This window comes from Oncorhynchus gorbuscha, linkage group LG10 (assembly GCF_021184085.1).
Source record: "Oncorhynchus gorbuscha isolate QuinsamMale2020 ecotype Even-year linkage group LG10, OgorEven_v1.0, whole genome shotgun sequence".
NCBI classification, from domain to species: Eukaryota; Metazoa; Chordata; class Actinopteri; order Salmoniformes; family Salmonidae; genus Oncorhynchus; species Oncorhynchus gorbuscha.
In genome coordinates, this window is record NC_060182.1 from 96,605,971 (window position 1) to 96,622,263 (window position 16,293).

Consider the following 16,293-nt stretch of genomic DNA (forward strand, 5'->3'; position numbering starts at 1 on the left):
CACTGTTTGACCATGACAGCGTAGCCATGCATGACTCCAAACATCATCAGTAAATTTGCTGATGACACAGCGGTGGTAGGCCTGAGCACTGACGACGATGACACAGCCTTTAGCAACGTTTCCCAAACTCGGTCCTGGGGATCCCAAGAGGGGCAAGTTTTTTATTTTTTATTTTCCCCCAGATGATTCATATAATGACCTCACCAACTGAGACAGCCTACATGGATGAAGTCAGAGACCTGGCAGCGTGGTGCCAGGACAACAACAACCTCTCCCTTAGGAGCTGGTCATGGACTACAGGAAACGGAGGGCCGAGCACGCCCCCTATTCACATTGACGGGTTGAGAGCTTCAAGTTCCTCAGTGTCCACATCACTAAGGGGCTGCCATGGTCCTCACACACCAACATAGTCGTGACAACACTACCACTTCCACCTCAGGAGGCTGAAAATATTTGGCATGGGTCCTCAAGTCCTCAAACAAGTTAAACAGCTGCACCATTGAGAGGATCTTGACTGGCTGCATCACCACTTGTTATGGCGACTACAAGGCACTACAGTGAGTAGTGCGTATGGACCCTGTACATCAATGGGGCCGAGTTTCCTGCCATCCAGGACCTCTATACCAGGCGGTGTTAGGGGAAGGCCCTAAAAATAGTCAAAAAGACTCCAGCCACCTAAGTCATAGACTGTTCTCTCTGCTACTGCCAAGCAAGTGGTACCGACACACCAAGTCTGGAACCAACAGGACCCTGAACAGCTTCTACCCCCAAGTCATAGACTGTTCTCTCTGCTACTGCCAAGCAAGGGGTACCGACACACCAAGTCTGGAACCAACAGGACCCTGAACAGCTTCTAAACCCAGGCCATGAGACATCTAAACAAGAATGCTAAATAGCTGAATAAAATGGCTACCCGGACTACCTGCATTGATCCTTTTTGTACAAACTCTGTTGCCTCGTCACATACGCTGCTGCTGCTACTGTTTATTATCCATCCTGTTGCCTCGTCACATACGCTGCTGCTGCTACTGTTTATTATCGATCCTGTTGACTAGTCACTTTATTTCAAGTTATATGTACATATCTACCTCAATTACGTTGTAACCCTGCAAATCGACTCAGTACTGGTACCCTGTGTATATAACCTAGTTATCATTACTCATTGACTCAGTACTGGTACCCTGTGTATATACGCTCGACCTCATCTTTACTAGATGCTGTTCTTCCACTAACCTCATTGCAACTCCCCTCCAAGTCTCCGACCACTACCTTGTATCCTTTTCCCTCTCGCTCTCATCCAACACCTCCCACACTGCCCCTACTCGGATGGTATCGCGCCGTCCCAACCTTCGCTCTCTCTCCCCCGCTACTCTCTCCTCTTCCATCCTATCATCTCTTCCCTCTGCTCAAATCTTCTCCAACCTATCTCCTGATTCTGCCTCCTCAACCCTCCTCTCCTCCCTCCCTGCATCCTTTGACTCTCTATGTCCCCTATCCTCCAGGCCGGCTCGGTCCTCCCCTCCCGCTCCGTGGCTCGACGACTCATTGCGAGCTCACAGAACAGGGCTCCGGGCAGCCGAGCTGAAATGGAGGAAAACTCGCCTCCCTGCGGACCTGGCATCCTTTCACTCCCTCCTCTCTACATTTTCCTCCTCTGTCTCTGCTGCTAAAGCCACTTTCTACAACTCTAAATTCCAAGCATCTGCCTCTAACCCTAGGAAGCTCTTTGCCACCTTCTCCTCCCTCCTGAATCCTCCCCCCCCCCTCCTCCCTCTCTGCAGATGACTTCGTCAACCATTTTGAAAAGAAGGTCGACGACATCCGATCCTCGTTTGCTAAGTCAAACGACACCGCTGGTTCTGCTCACACTGCCCTACCCTGTGCTCTGACCTCTTTCTCCCTCTCTCTCCAGATGAAATCTCGCGTCTTGTGACGGCCGGCCGCCCAACAACCTGCCCGCTTGACCCTATCCCCTCCTCTCTTCTCCAGACCATTTCCGGAGACCTTCTCCCTTACCTCACCTCGCTCATCAACTCATCCCTGACCGCTGGCTACGTACCTTCCGTCTTCAAGAGAGCGAGAGTTGCACCCCTTCTGAAAAAACCTACACTCGATCCCTCCGATGTCAACAACTACAGACCAGTATCCCTTCTTTCTTTTCTCTCCAAAACTCTTGAACGTGCCGTCCTTGGCCAGCTCTCCCGCTATCTCTCTCTGAATGACCTTCTTGATCCAAATCAGTCAGGTTTCAAGACTAGTCATTCAACTGAGACTGCTCTCCTCTGTATCACGGAGGCGCTCCGCACTGCTGAAGCTAACTCTCTCTCCTCTGCTCTCATCCTTCTAGATCTATCGGCTGCCTTCGATACTGTGAACCATCAGATCCTCCTCTCCACCCTCTCCGAGTTGGGCATCTCCGGCGCGGCCCACGCTTGGATTGCGTCCTACCTGACAGGTCGCTCCTACCAGGTGGCGTGGCGAGAATCTGTCTCCTCACCACGCGCTCTCACCACTGGTGTCCCCAAGGGCTCTGTTCTAGGCCCTCTCCTATTCTCGCTATACACCAAGTCACTTGGCTCTGTCATAACCTCACATGGTCTCTCCTATCATTGCTATGCAGACGACACACAATTAATCTTCTCCTTTCCCCCTTCTGATGACCAGGTGGCGAATCGCATCTCTGCATGTCTGGCAGACATATCAGTCTGGATGACGGATCACCACCTCAAGCTAAACCTCGGCAAGACGGAGCTGCTCTTCCTCCCGGGGAAGGACTGCCCGTTCCATGATCTCGCCATCACGGTTGACAACTCCATTATGTCCTCCTCCCAGAGCGCTAAGAACCTTGGCGTGATCCTGGACAACACCCTGTCGTTCTCAACTAACATCAAGGCGGTGGCCCGTTCCTGTAGGTTCATGCTCTACAACATCCGCAGAGTACGACCCTGCCTCACACAGGAAGCGGCGCAGGTCCTAATCCAGGCACTTGTCATCTCCCGTCTGGATTACCGCAACTCGCTGTTGGCTGGGCTCCCTGCCTGTGCCATTAAACCCCTACAACTCATCCAGAACGCCGCAGCCCGTCTGGTGTTCAACCTTCCCAAGTTCTCTCACGTCACCCCGCTCCTCCGCTCTCTCCACTGGCTTCCAGTTGAAGCTCGCATCCGCTACAAGACCATGGTGCTTGCCTACGGAGCTGTGAGGGGAACGGCACCTCAGTACCTCCAGGCTCTGATCAGGCCCTACACCCAAACAAGGGCACTGCGTTCATCCACCTCTGGCCTGCTCGCCTCCCTACCACTGAGGAAGTACAGCTCCCGCTCAGCCCAGTCAAAACTGTTCGCTGCTCTGGCCCCCCAATGGTGGAACAAACTCCCTCACGACGCCAGGACAGCGGAGTCAATCACCACCTTCCGGAGACACCTGAAACCCCACCTCTTTAAGGAATACCTAGGATAGGATAAGTAATCCCTCTCACCCCCCTTTAAGATTTAGATGCACTATTGTAAAGTGACTGTTCCACTGGATGTCATAAGGTGAATGCACCAATTTGTAAGTCGCTCTGGATAAGAGCGTCTGCTAAATGACTTAAATGTAAATGTAAATGTATATAGCCTAGTTATCATTACTCATTGACTCAGTACTGGTACCCTGTGTATATAACCTAGTTATCATTACTCAGTACTGGTACCCTGTGTATATAGCCCAGTTATCATTACTCAGTACTGGTACCCTGTGTATATAACCTAGTTATCATTACTCAGTACTGGTACCCTGTGTATATAGCCCAGGTATCATTACTCAGTACTGGTACCCTGTGTATATAACCTAGTTATCATTACTCAGTACTGGTACTCTGTATATAACCTAGTTATCATTACTAATTGACTCAGTACTAGTACCCTGTATATATAGCCCAGTTATCATTACTCAGTACTGGTACCCTGTGTATATAGCCTAGTTATCATTACTCAGTACTGGTACCCTGTGTATAGAGCCTAGTTATCATTACTCAGTACTGGTACCCTGTGTATATAACCTAGTTATCATTACTCAGTACTGGTACCCTGTGTATATAACCTAGTTATCATTACTCAGTACTGGTACCCTGTGTATATAACCTAGTTAGCATTACTCAGTACTGGTACCCTGTGTATATAACCTAGTTGTCATTACTCAGTACTGGTTCCCTGTGTATATAACCTAGTTATCATTACTCAGTACTGGTACCCTGTGTATATAACCTAGTTATCATTACTCAGTACTGGTACCCTGTGTATATAACCTAGTTATCATTACTCAGTACTGGTACCCTGTGTATATAGCCCAGGTATCATTACTCATTACTCAGTGCTGGTACCCTGTGTATATAACCTAGTTATCACTCAGTGCTGGTACCCTCCTAGTTATCACTCAGTACTGGTACCCTGTGTATATAACCTAGTTATCACTCAGTACTGGTACCCTGTGTATATAGCCTAGTTATCACTCAGTACTGGTACCCTGTGTATATAGCCTAGTTATCACTCAGTACTGGTACCCTGTGTATATAACCTAGTTATCATTACTCAGTACTGGTACCCTGTGTATATAACCTAGTTATCATTACTCAGTACTGGTACCCTGTGTATATAACCTAGTTATCATTACTCAGTACTGGTACCCTGTGTATATAACCTAGTTATCATTACTCAGTACTGGTACCCTGTGTATATAACCTAGTTATCATTACTCAGTACTGGTACCCTGTGTATATAACCTAGTTATCATTACTCAGTACTGGTACCCTGTGTATATAACCTAGTTATCATTACTCAGTACTGGTACCCTGTGTATATAACCTAGTTATCATTACTCAGTACTGGTACCCTGTGTATATAACCTAGTTATCATTACTCAGTACTGGTACCCTGTGTATATAACCTAGTTATCACTCAGTACTGGTACCCTGTGTATATAACCTAGTTATCACTCAGTACTGGTACCCTGTGTATATAACCTAGTTATCACTCAGTACTGGTACCCTGTGTATATAACCTAGTTATCACTCAGTACTGGTACCCTGTGTATATAACCTAGTTATCATTACTCAGTACTGGTACCCTGTGTATATAACCTAGTTATCACTCAGTACTGGTACCCTGTGTATATAACCTAGTTATCATTACTCAGTACTGGTACCCTGTGTATATAACCTAGTTATCATTACTCAGTACTGGTACCCTGTGTATATAACCTAGTTATCACTCAGTACTGGTACCCTGTGTATATAACCTAGTTATCATTACTCAGTACTGGTACCCTGTGTATATAACCTAGTTATCATTACTCAGTACTGGTACCCTGTGTATATAACCTAGTTATCACTCAGTACTGGTACCCTGTGTATATAACCTAGTTATCACTCAGTACTGGTACCCTGTGTATATAACCTAGTTATCATTACTCAGTACTGGTACCCTGTGTATATAACCTAGTTATCATTACTCAGTACTGGTACCCTGTGTATATAACCTAGTTATAATTGCTCATTATGTATTGTTGGGAAAGCATTTCACTGTTAGTCCACAACCTGTTGATTAATTACCAAGCACGTGAGGAATAAACTGTGATTTGATTTGGTTTCTTTGGCGTGATTAATGAACCTAGAAGAAATGCTCCGTAAAACGGTCGTTCTGCAACCCTTCCTCTCCTTACCTGTGAAAAACAGATTTTTGAATTACAATCACTGGTCCTAACCCCTGTTTTAATACAGTAGGCTTTACACAGTCTTTCACTGTTTGGTTGCGGTTCTCCTCACCTATGTCTGTCTGCACAGTGGTAACACACTCATCCTGCTGGCTGTGAAAGGAACTCTGCCTCTTTAAACACAGACCATGGCTTTAGCCTGCGCTTAATCTGTGACGTCACTTTCCCAAACATTCACCCGCTTGGAAGTTTGTCCATATATGGAAGAGCGCTCCAATGTCACGTAGCCACTAAAGAACGACGCAAGACTGACCTGGGCTACCCCTTGTAGGCTATTCAGTTTAGGAGCGAGGCCTTCATGCAGCGAGTAGTTCCAGTATGTGGTTTTACCTTACAAGGTAGAGACCGTGGCCACGGCAACACGCCCCTGCGTGTTTACAGGACAGGGTTGAAGCCGTCCGGTGGCGCATCACCTCGCACAGCCCAACCAACCTTCTTGGTAATCTTGGGGACAAGAGAAACATGGAATCTGAGCTGAGATGAATGACGAGATCTCAAGAGTCACGAGCAAGGAAACTCTGTTGATATGTGAAAAAATAAATAAACAAAAGTACAAAATGATGTAACACATGGTAACTATATAACTACCGGTAAAATATTGACAAAATTTAAAACTTTATAACTCATTGGAATTGTCTTGAAATTTGTTTCAGCCATTTAGAGCCATTGCGTAAAAGCGCATGAAATTGTTGGCTCATTGATTTGTAATTAATGGACAATGAATCATTTTTACAGGACTCAATGTCTGGCACATTAACGTTATTATGTAACCATCAGCGTTACATACATCATTAGTAACTAGCCTTTAACCTCAGTCATTAATGACCGGGAGGGCATTGTCGCTTTTATGGACATGTGTTAACCTGGATGGCGTGTGTCAGTGGAGGCTACTGACGGGAGGGCGGCTCATAATAATGACTGGAACAGAGCAAATGGAATTCCGTCGAATACATGGGAACCACGTGTGTTAGATGTATTTGTGTGTCAACAAGTTGCCTAGAAGACGCGACTCATATCCATTGATCCTTACTATAGATGACGATAAATGGGGGTTGTGGTCTCCTCCTCCAGGAGTGCGGCTTCTGAAAACAACCTGCAGCTATAGGCTCTACTGGTAGGAGGATGTACGCTTTTTGGCGTAGCCTACACTGAAATGGTAAATTACCGTAATACAGGCGCTAATGTTTGCGCGCATTGGGAATTTAGGTCTTTAAATTACATTGTTTCAAACCAAATTAAACACTTTGACAGATTAGAATATATCCAATCAAAGTACCCGTATGTCCAGAGCAGACAACCTATACTAATACAATCAGCGTACAATAAGTAGTTGCACTGACAGCTGCTACAGCCAATTATGTGTGCCTGGTCGATAGTGGGCGGGCCTTATAACTCCCTTGTACCCAATCAAGTTGTATATTTTTGCCATTGAAGTTAATTTTTTCTTCACAGCAACATTTTGCTTCTGTCGGCAGCATCGCCCAAGGATCTGCCTACTTAGAATAGCGCTGTAGCTCGGAGGTTGAAACAAATTGATAGAAAAAGAAAGGCGAGGGGTTTGTGCGATTTAGTAGAGAGCGAGATAGAGGGGAAGGGAAAAGAGAGTCAGCGAGAGAGATACAGTGAATCCGGGCGACCGTTAATTTAATTCACACCGTCATAATCGTGTGCGAGTGCGGGAGACGGTCGGTAACGTATTGTTGCAACATCCCCTCCGGTCCACCCCCGCGTGAGTCCCGGGAATACAGGAGCGTGAAGAAGTATCATTTATGCCTACTTTCGACATGGATCCCTATGATGGAGATGAAAACAATTATATGCCTCAGGAAGATGACTGGGACCGGGATATGCTGTTGGACCCGGCGTGGGAGAAGCAGCAGAGGAAGGTGAATACACTTTACCGTGTTATTTAAATATATATATATATACAGTGATCTAGCTTCCTCTTTCCCGGTGTGGTGCAGCAGTGAGACGAGAGGGGAGAGGGGCAAATGAGCGCGCAGCAGGAAACCTGTAGGCTGTTTTGAAATTGATACTGCTCTTGGGAACTGGGAAGATTAACAAATACACGTTTGTGTATTAATGACACCGGGGGGTGTTTTTGTAACTATTTTTACACTACATTTAGATAGGCTAACCGATGTGTCAACTGTCATATTGCAAATTCACCAAAACTTTTGAGTAGCCTAATGTGTTGACTAGCCTAAACCTCACATTAAGGATTTCGACTAGTTCTATCCTAATGTGTAAAAGCAGCCGACCGGATGTAGTTGAAGCAACATCGCAGAGCAACAGATGTCAGACATGTGTTCCTACTGCTGTATCATGTCTCCTATCTGCTTTCCTCCTCATCTCCTCTTCCCTCCTCATCTCCTCTTCCCTCCTCATCTCCTCTTCCCTCCTCATCTCCTCTTCCCTCCTCATCTCCTCTTCCCTCCTCATCTCCTCTTCCCTCCTCATCTCCTCTTCCCTCCTCATCTCCTCTTCCCTCCTCATCTCCTCTTCCCTTTCCTAATCTTCCCTTCTCTCCTCTCCCATTTCCTCATCTCCTTTCCTCCTCATGTCCTCTTCTGTCCTCTCCCCTTTCCTCATCTCCTCTTCCCAACTCCTCTCCCCTCCTTCCCTCCTCCCTTTCCTTCCTTCCTCCCTCCGCTCCCCTCCCCTTCTTTCCTCTCCTCCTATTGTAGGTGTCCCTATCTACCTCAGTTCTCCTCTCCTCCTATTGTAAGTGTCCCTATCTACCTCAGTTTTCCTCTCCTCCTATTGTAGGTGTCCCTATCTACCTCAGTTTTCCTCTCCTCCTATTGTAGGTGTCCCTATCTACCTCAGTTTTCCTCTCCTCCTATTGTAGGTGTCCCTATCTACCTCAGTTCTCCTCTCCTCCTATTGTAAGTGTCCCTATCTACCTCAGTTTTCCTCTCCTCCTATTGTAGGTGTCCCTATCTACCTCAGTTTTCCTCTCCTCCTATTGTAGGTGTCCCTATCTACCTCAGTTTTCCTCCCTCCTATTGTAGGTGTCCCTATCTACCTCAGTTCTCCTCTCCTCCTATTGTAAGTGTCCCTATCTACCTCAGTTCTCCTCTCCTCCTATTGTAGGTGTCCCTATCTACCTCAGTTTTCCTCTCCTCCTATTGTAGGTGTCCCTATCTACCTCAGTTTTCCTCTCCTCCTATTGTAAGTGTCCCTATCTACCTCAGTTCTCCTCTCCTCCTATTGTAAGTGTCCCTATCTACCTCAGTTCTCCTCTCCTCCTATTGTAAGTGTCCCTATCTACCTCAGTTCTCCTCTCCTCCTATTGTAAGTGTCCCTATCTACCTCAGTTCTCCTCTCCTCCTATTGTAAGTGTCCCTATCTACCTCAGTTCTCCTCTCCTCCTATTGTAAGTGTCCCTATCTACCTCAGTTCTCCTCTCCTCCTATTGTAGGTGTCCCTATCTACCTCAGTTCTCCTCTCCTCCTATTGTAGGTGTCCCTATCTACCTCAGTTCTCCTCTCCTCCTATTGTAAGTGTCCCTATCTACCTCAGTTCTCCTCTCCTCCTATTGTAGGTGTCCCTATCTACCTCAGTTCTCCTCTCCTCCTATTGTAAGTGTCCCTATCTACCTCAGTTCTCCTCTCCTCCTATTGTAGGTGACCCTATCTACCTCAGTTCTCCTCTCCTCCTATTGTAAGTGTCCCTATCTACCTCAGTTCTCCTCTCCTCCTATTGTAAGTGTCCCTATCTACATCAGTTCTCCTCTCCTCCTATTGTAGGTGTCCCTATCTACCTCAGTTCCGGTGATGACAACAGTATTAGAATATTCTGTGTGTGTGTGTGTGTGTGTGTGTGTGTGTGTGTGTGTGTGTGTGTGTGTGTGTGTGTGTGTGTGTGTGTGTGTGTGTGTGTGTGTGTGTGTGTGTGTGGGGGGAGTGTGTGTGTGTGTGTGTGGGAGTGTGTGTGGTTCAGAACTAGTATGGACAGTGTTCACTACACTGAGTTCCAATGGAATCATTCAAATGAAAGTATTTAGAGTGGCTGAAAACATTTGTGCCTGTGCTTGCTCTCTCTGTCTCTCTCTCTCTGTCTCTCTCTGTCTCTCGTTCTCTCACACTTTCCTTTTTTGCTTTGAGAAAACAGGGAAGAAAACGCAGTGGAATCTGAGTAAGCGTTGTGGTTAGAAGGGTTGGGCTTGGATCGGAGCGAGCGTGCCCTAAAATGGTCATAATCGTCCTCCTTCTCTTGCAGTTGGAAAAAGTTTTCCTTTTTTTTCTGCTTCGAAAGCTTTGGCTTCCAGTTTCCTGAATTATGTTGTCATCGCCAGACGGCTACTGGTGTCGGTGAGAGAAGCACCGGGGGCGGCTAGGTATGCGAGGTCAGGGGTTACACGTAAATAATTACAGATGCAGGGAGCCAACAACTAGCACGAGCCTGCCTGTCCTCAGACATCATCTGGAGGCTCTGACTACGGCAGTTTGAGTAGCTACAGTAGTCATAGGGAGGGGGAGGGGGCAGAGGGAGGGAGCAAGGAGGGAGGGAGCAGGGGGCAGAGGGAGGGGGGGGCAGGGGGCAGAGGGAGGGAGCAAGGAGGGAGGGAGCAGGGGGCAGAGGGAGGGAATGAGGGAACAAGGGGAGGGAAGGAAGGAGGGAGCAGGGAGGGAGGGAGCAGGGGGCAGGGGGCAGAGGGAGGGAGCAAGGAGGGAGGGAGCAAGGGGGAGGGAATGAGGGAGCAAGGGGGAGGGAATGAGGGAGCAGGGGGAGGGAAGGAGGGAGCAGGGAGGGAGGGAGCAAGGGGCAGAAGGAGGGAGCAAGGAGGGAGGGAGCAGGGGGCAGAGGTAGGGAAGGAGGGAGCAGGGAGGGAGCAGGGGGCAGAGGGAGCAAGGGGGAGGGAAGGAGGGAGCAGGGGGCAGAGGGAGGGAGGGAAGGAGGGAGCAAGGAGGGAGGGAGCAGGGGGCAGAGGTAGGGAGGAGGGAGCAGGGAGGGAGGGAGCAGGGGGGAGAGGGAGGGGGGAGGGAGCAAGGGGGAGGGAAGGAGGGAGCGGGGGGAGGGAGAGGGAGGGAGCAGGGGGAAAAGGGAGGGAGCAGGGGGGAGAGGTAGGGAGCAGGGGGAGAGGGAGGGAAGGAGGGAGCAGGGGGCAGAGGGAAGGAGGGAGCGGGGGAGGGAGAGGGAGGGAGCAGGGGGAAAAGGGAGGGAGCAGGGGGAAAAGGGAGGGAGCAGGGGGGAAAAGGGAGGGAGCAGGGGGGAGAGGGAGGGAGCACACTGAGTTTGAGTAGCTACTGTAGTCATACCATGGAATGACTGAGAATCCACTGGCAGTGCTTTATAGTCTCTCTTTTGAATCAAATAAGTTGTTTAGACTTAATTTTTCATGCAAGGAAAGGGCCACTGAATAGACCAATGCTTTCAAAACACTGAGCGATGTCCATAGTTTTATGCCAAGATGGACATCACATGCGTTCAGTAGAGGTGGTAGTATAAGCGAGACCAAACGAGGCATTGCAGTAATACGATGAATTATACCCATTTAATTGTATGTATTATAGGCCGACTCTGTTAGGTAAGATGTGCAGACAGAGAAACCGTAGGCCTGGACCCGCCCACAAATGAAATAAACAATCAAACAAAGGTACCCTGTGAGATTTCCCAGGTGTGGAGTAATTATACTTCAACAGAGTTTATTTTTTTGGGGGGGGGAGACCCACTCGTGCCTCAGCCCTCCTCAGTGACTGCTGTGTGGGCGGTCACACATAACAGGATTCATTATTGTATGTGTTTCTGAATGTGAGGACACAGAGAGACAGAAGTTTGTTTATTGTATGGAGCTCTGACTAGACAAAACAATATTATGGAATGGGAGCACGCTGACAGGGAGGGAGGGAGGGAGGGAGGGACGCTGACAGGGAGGGAGGGAGGGAGGGAGGGAGCACGCTGACAGGGAGGGAGGGAGGGAGCACGCTGACAGGGAGGGAGGGAGGGAGGGAGGGAGCACGCTGACAGGGAGGGAGGGAGGGAGCACGCTGACAGGGAGGGAGGGAGGGAGGGAGCACGCTGACAGGGAGGGAGGGAGGGAGGGAGCACGCTGACAGGGAGGGAGGGAGGGAGGGAGGGAGCACGCTGACAGGGAGGGAGGGAGGGAGGCTGACAGGGAGGGAGGGAGGAGGAGATGGAACACGCTGACAGGGAGGGAGGGAGGGAGCACGCTGACAGGGAGGGAGGGAGGGATGGAGGGATGGAACACGCTGACAGGGAGGGAGTGAGGGAGGGATGGAGCACGCTGACAGGGAGGGAGGGAGGGAGGGATGGAGCACGCTGACAGGGAGGGAGGGATGGAGCATGCTGACAGGGAGGGAGGGAGGGAGGGATGGAGCACGCTGACAGGGAGGGAGGGAGGGAGGATGAGGGAGGGATGGAATGGACGCTGACAGGGAGGGAGTGAGGGAGGGATGGAGCACGCTGACAGGGAGGGAGGGAGGGAGGGATGGAGCACGCTGACAGGGAGGGAGGGGATGGAGCATGCTGACAGGGAGGGAGGGAGGGATGGAACACGCTGACTGGAGGGAGGGAGGGAGGGAGGGATGGAGCACGCCGACAGGGAGGGAGGGAGGGAGGGATGGAGCACGCCGACAGGGAGGGAGGGAGGGATGGAGCACGCTGACGGGGAGGGATGGAGCACGCTGACAGGGAGGGAGGGAGGGATGGAGCATGCTGACAGGGAGGGAGGGAGGGATGGAGCATGCTGACAGGGAGGGAGGGGGGGGATGGACAGGGAGCACGCTGACAGGGAGGGAGGGAGGGATGGAGGGGAGGGAGCACGCTGACAGGGAGGGAGGGAGGGGGATGGAGCACGCTGACAGGGAGGGAGGGAGGGAGCATGCTGACAGGGAGGGGAGGGAGGGAGGCTGAGGGAGGGGAGGGAGGGAGCATGCTGACAGGGAGGGGGGGGAGGGAGGGGGAGGGGTGGGAGGGAGGGAGCATGCTGACAGGGAGGGGTGGGAGGGAGGGAGCACGCTGACAGGGAGGGGGGGAGCATGCTGACAGGGGAGGGGAGGGAGGGAGCACGCTGACGTGGTGGGGAGGTGAGGGAGCACGCTGACAGGGATGGGAGGGAGGGAGCACGCTGACAGGGAGGGGAGGGAGGGAGCACGCTGACAGGGAGGGGAGGGAGGGAGCACGCTGACAGGGAGGGGTGGGAGGGAGGGAGCACGCTGACAGGGAGGGGGAGGGGGAGGGAGCACGCTGGGAGGGAGGGAGCACGCTGACAGGGAGGGGGAGGGAGGGAGGGAGGGAGCACGCTGACAGGGAGGGGAGGGAGGGAGCACGCTGACAGGGAGGGGAGAGGAGGGAGGGAGCACGCTGACAGGGAGCACGCTGACAGGGAGGGGAGGGAGGGAGCACGCTGACAGGGAGGGGAGGGGAGGGAGGGAGGGAGGGAGGACGCTGACAGGGAGGGGAGGGAGGGAGGGAGCACGCTGACAGGGAGGGGAGAGGGAGGGAGGGAGCACGCTGACAGGGAGGGGAGAGGGGGAGGGAGGGGACGCTGACAGGGAGCACGCTGACAGGGAGGGGGGGAGCATGCTGACGGGGGGAGGGGAGGGAGGGAGGGAGCACGCTGACAGGGAGGGGGAGGGAGCACGCTGACAGGGAGAGGGCGGGAGCACGCTGACAGGGGAGAGGAGGGAGGGAGCACGCTGACAGGGAGAGGAGGGAGGGAGCACGCTGACAGGGAGGGGAGGGAGCACGCTGACAGGGAGGGGCGGGAGCACGCTGACAGGGAGAGGAGGGCGGGAGCACGCTGACAGGGAGAGGAGGGCGGGAGCACGCTGACAGGGAGAGGAGGGGAGGGAGGGAGCACGCTGACAGGGAGGGGAGGGAGGGAGCACGCTGACAGGGAGGGGGAGAGGGAGGGGGAGGGAGCAAGCTGACAGGGAGGGGAGGGAGCATGCTGACAGGGAGGGGAGGAGGGAGGAGGGAGCACGCTGACAGGGAGGGGAGGGGAGGGAGGGAGCACGCTGACAGGGAGGGGAGGGAGGGAGGGAGCACGCTGACAGGGAGGGGAGAGGAGGGGGAGGGAGCACGCTGACAGGGAGGGGAGAGGAGGGAGGGAGCACGCTGACAGGGAGCACGCTGACAGGGAGGGGGGAGCATGCTGACGGGGAGGGGAGGGAGGACAGGGAGGGAGGGAGGGAGCACGCTGACAGGGAGGGGAGGGAGGGAGCACGCTGACAGGGAGAGGGCGGGAGCACGCTGACAGGGAGAGGAGGGGAGGGAGGGAGCACGCTGACAGGGAGAGGAGGGAGGGAGCACGCTGACAGGGAGAGGAGGGAGGGAGCACGCTGACAGGGAGGGGAGGGAGCACGCTGACAGGGAGGGGAGGAGAGGGAGGGAGCGGGAGCACGCTGACAGGGAGAGGAGGGGGAGGGAGCACGCTGACAGGGAGAGGAGGGCGGGAGCACGCTGACAGGGAGAGGAGGGGAGGGAGGGAGCACGCTGACAGGGAGGGGAGGGAGGGAGCACGCTGACAGGGAGGGGAGGGGAGGGAGCAAGCTGACAGGGAGGGGAGGGGCAGCATGCTGACAGGGAGGGGAGGAGAGGGAGGGAGCACACTGACAGGGAGGGGCTGGGAGGGAGCACGCTGACAGGGAGGGGAGGGGATGGAGGGAGCACGCTGACAGGGAGGGAGGGGAGGGAGGGAGCACGCTGACAGGGAGGGAGGGGAGGGAGGGAGCACGCTGACAGGGAGGGGAGGGAGCACGCTGACAGGGAGGGGAGGGGCAGGGGGAGCACGCTGACAGGGAGGGGGGAGGGAGCACACTGACAGGGAGGGGTGGGAGGGAGCACGCTCACAGGGAGGCAGCACGCTGACAGGGAGAGGCAGCACGCTCACAGGGAGGCAGCACGCTCACAGGGAGGCAGCACGCTCACAGGGAGGCAGCACGCTCACAGGGAGGCAGCACGCTCACAGGGAGGCAGCACGCTCACAGGGAGGCAGCACGCTCACAGGGAGGCAGCACGCTCACAGGGTGGCAGCACGCTCACAGGGTGGCAGCACGCTGACAGGGAGGCAGCACGCTGACAGGGTGGCAGCACGCTGACAGGGTGGCAGCACGCTGACAGGGAGGCAGCACGCTGACAGGGAGGCAGCACGCTGACAGGGAGGCAGCACGCTGACAGGGAGGCAGCACGCTGACAGGGAGGCAGCACGCTGACAGGGAGGCAGCACGCTGACAGGGAGGCAGCACGCTGACAGGGTGGGGAGGGAGGGAGCACGCTGACAGGGAGGGAGGGTAGGGGAGGGAGCACGCTGACAGGGAGGGATGGGAGGGAGGGAGCACGCTGACAGGGAGGGAGGAGAGGGAGGGAGCACGCTGACAGGGAGGGAGGAGAGGGTGGGAGCACGCTGACAGGGAGGGGAGGGAGGGAGGGGGAGCACGCTGACAGGGGGAGGGAGGGAGGGTGCAGGGGGAAGGGGGAGGGTGCAGGGGGGAAGGGAGGGGGAGGGTGCAGGGGGGAAGGGAGGGAGAGTGCAGGGGGAAGGGAGGGAGGGTGCAGGGGGAAGGGAGGGAGGGTGCAGGGGGAAGGGAGGGAGGGTGCAGGGGGAAGGGAGGGAGGGTGCAGGGGGAAGGGAGGGAGGGTCCAGGGGGAAGGGAGGGAGAGTGCAGGGGGAAGGGAGGGAGGGTGCAGGGGGAAGGGAGGGAGCAGGGAGGGAGGGAGCAGGGGTGAAGGGAGGGTGCAGGGGGGAAGGGGGGAGGGACACTCACTAGCCTCACCACAGATAAACCCAGTGAATGAACCTTCTTGATATTCATTATAAGAGTTTAGTGACCTTTTTCCTTCAGTGTCCCCCTAGTAGATCAATGGTATATGCATCCCAAAAGGCACCCTATTCCCTAACATAGTGCACTACTTTTGACCAGAGTCGGAGTCCTATGTAGGGAATAGGGTGAATAGCATGCCATTTGGGACACACCCCATTGGATGTTGCTTTTCTGAGGGATATGATGTGGTTAGGAAATGTCCCCAGCATGTCTCAACTTGACTGTCAGGTATACAGACTGTCTCTCCTTCTCAGTGGAATCTGAATGACTCTCCCCTCCACCACTACATGTCTTAGTGAAATAGGGCCAGGTCTGTCTTAGTGAAATAGGGCCAGGTCTGTCTTAGTGAAATAGGGCCAGTAGGACCAGGTATGTCTTAGTGAAATAGGGCCAGGTCTGTCTTAGTGAATTAGGGCCAGGTCTGTCTTAGTGAAATAGGGCCAGTAGGGCCAGGTATGTCTTAGTGAAATCTCTGTCTTAGTGAAATAGGGCCAGGTCTGTCTTAGTGAAATAGGGCCAGGTCTGTCTTAGTGAAATAGGGCCAGGTCTGTCTTAGTGAAATAGGGCCAGGTCTGTCTTAGTGAAATAGGGCCAGGTCTGTCTTAGTGAAATAGAAGGTCTGTCTTAGTGAAATAGGGCCAGGTCTGTCTTAGTCTCTGTCTTAGTGAATTGGGGCCGGGTCTGTCTTAGTGAATTGGGGCCGGGTCTGTCTTAGTGAAATAGGGCCAGGTCTGTCTTAGTGAAATAGGGCCAG

The 16,293-nt window shown here is 53.2% G+C and overlaps 1 protein-coding gene across 1 annotated transcript in view; it reads left to right on the plus strand.

The window, feature by feature from the left end:
• The first annotated feature begins 7,189 nt into the window (after positions 1–7,189).
• LOC124046995 (alpha-actinin-3-like) overlaps positions 7,190–16,293 on the plus strand; it is a 128,733-nt gene continuing 119,629 nt past the window's right edge. Inside the window, exon 1 of the mRNA XM_046367743.1 lies at positions 7,190–7,634. Within this exon, the coding sequence (XP_046223699.1) occupies positions 7,518–7,634 (117 nt within the window). The 5' untranslated portion in view covers positions 7,190–7,517. The remainder of the gene's footprint in view (positions 7,635–16,293) is intronic.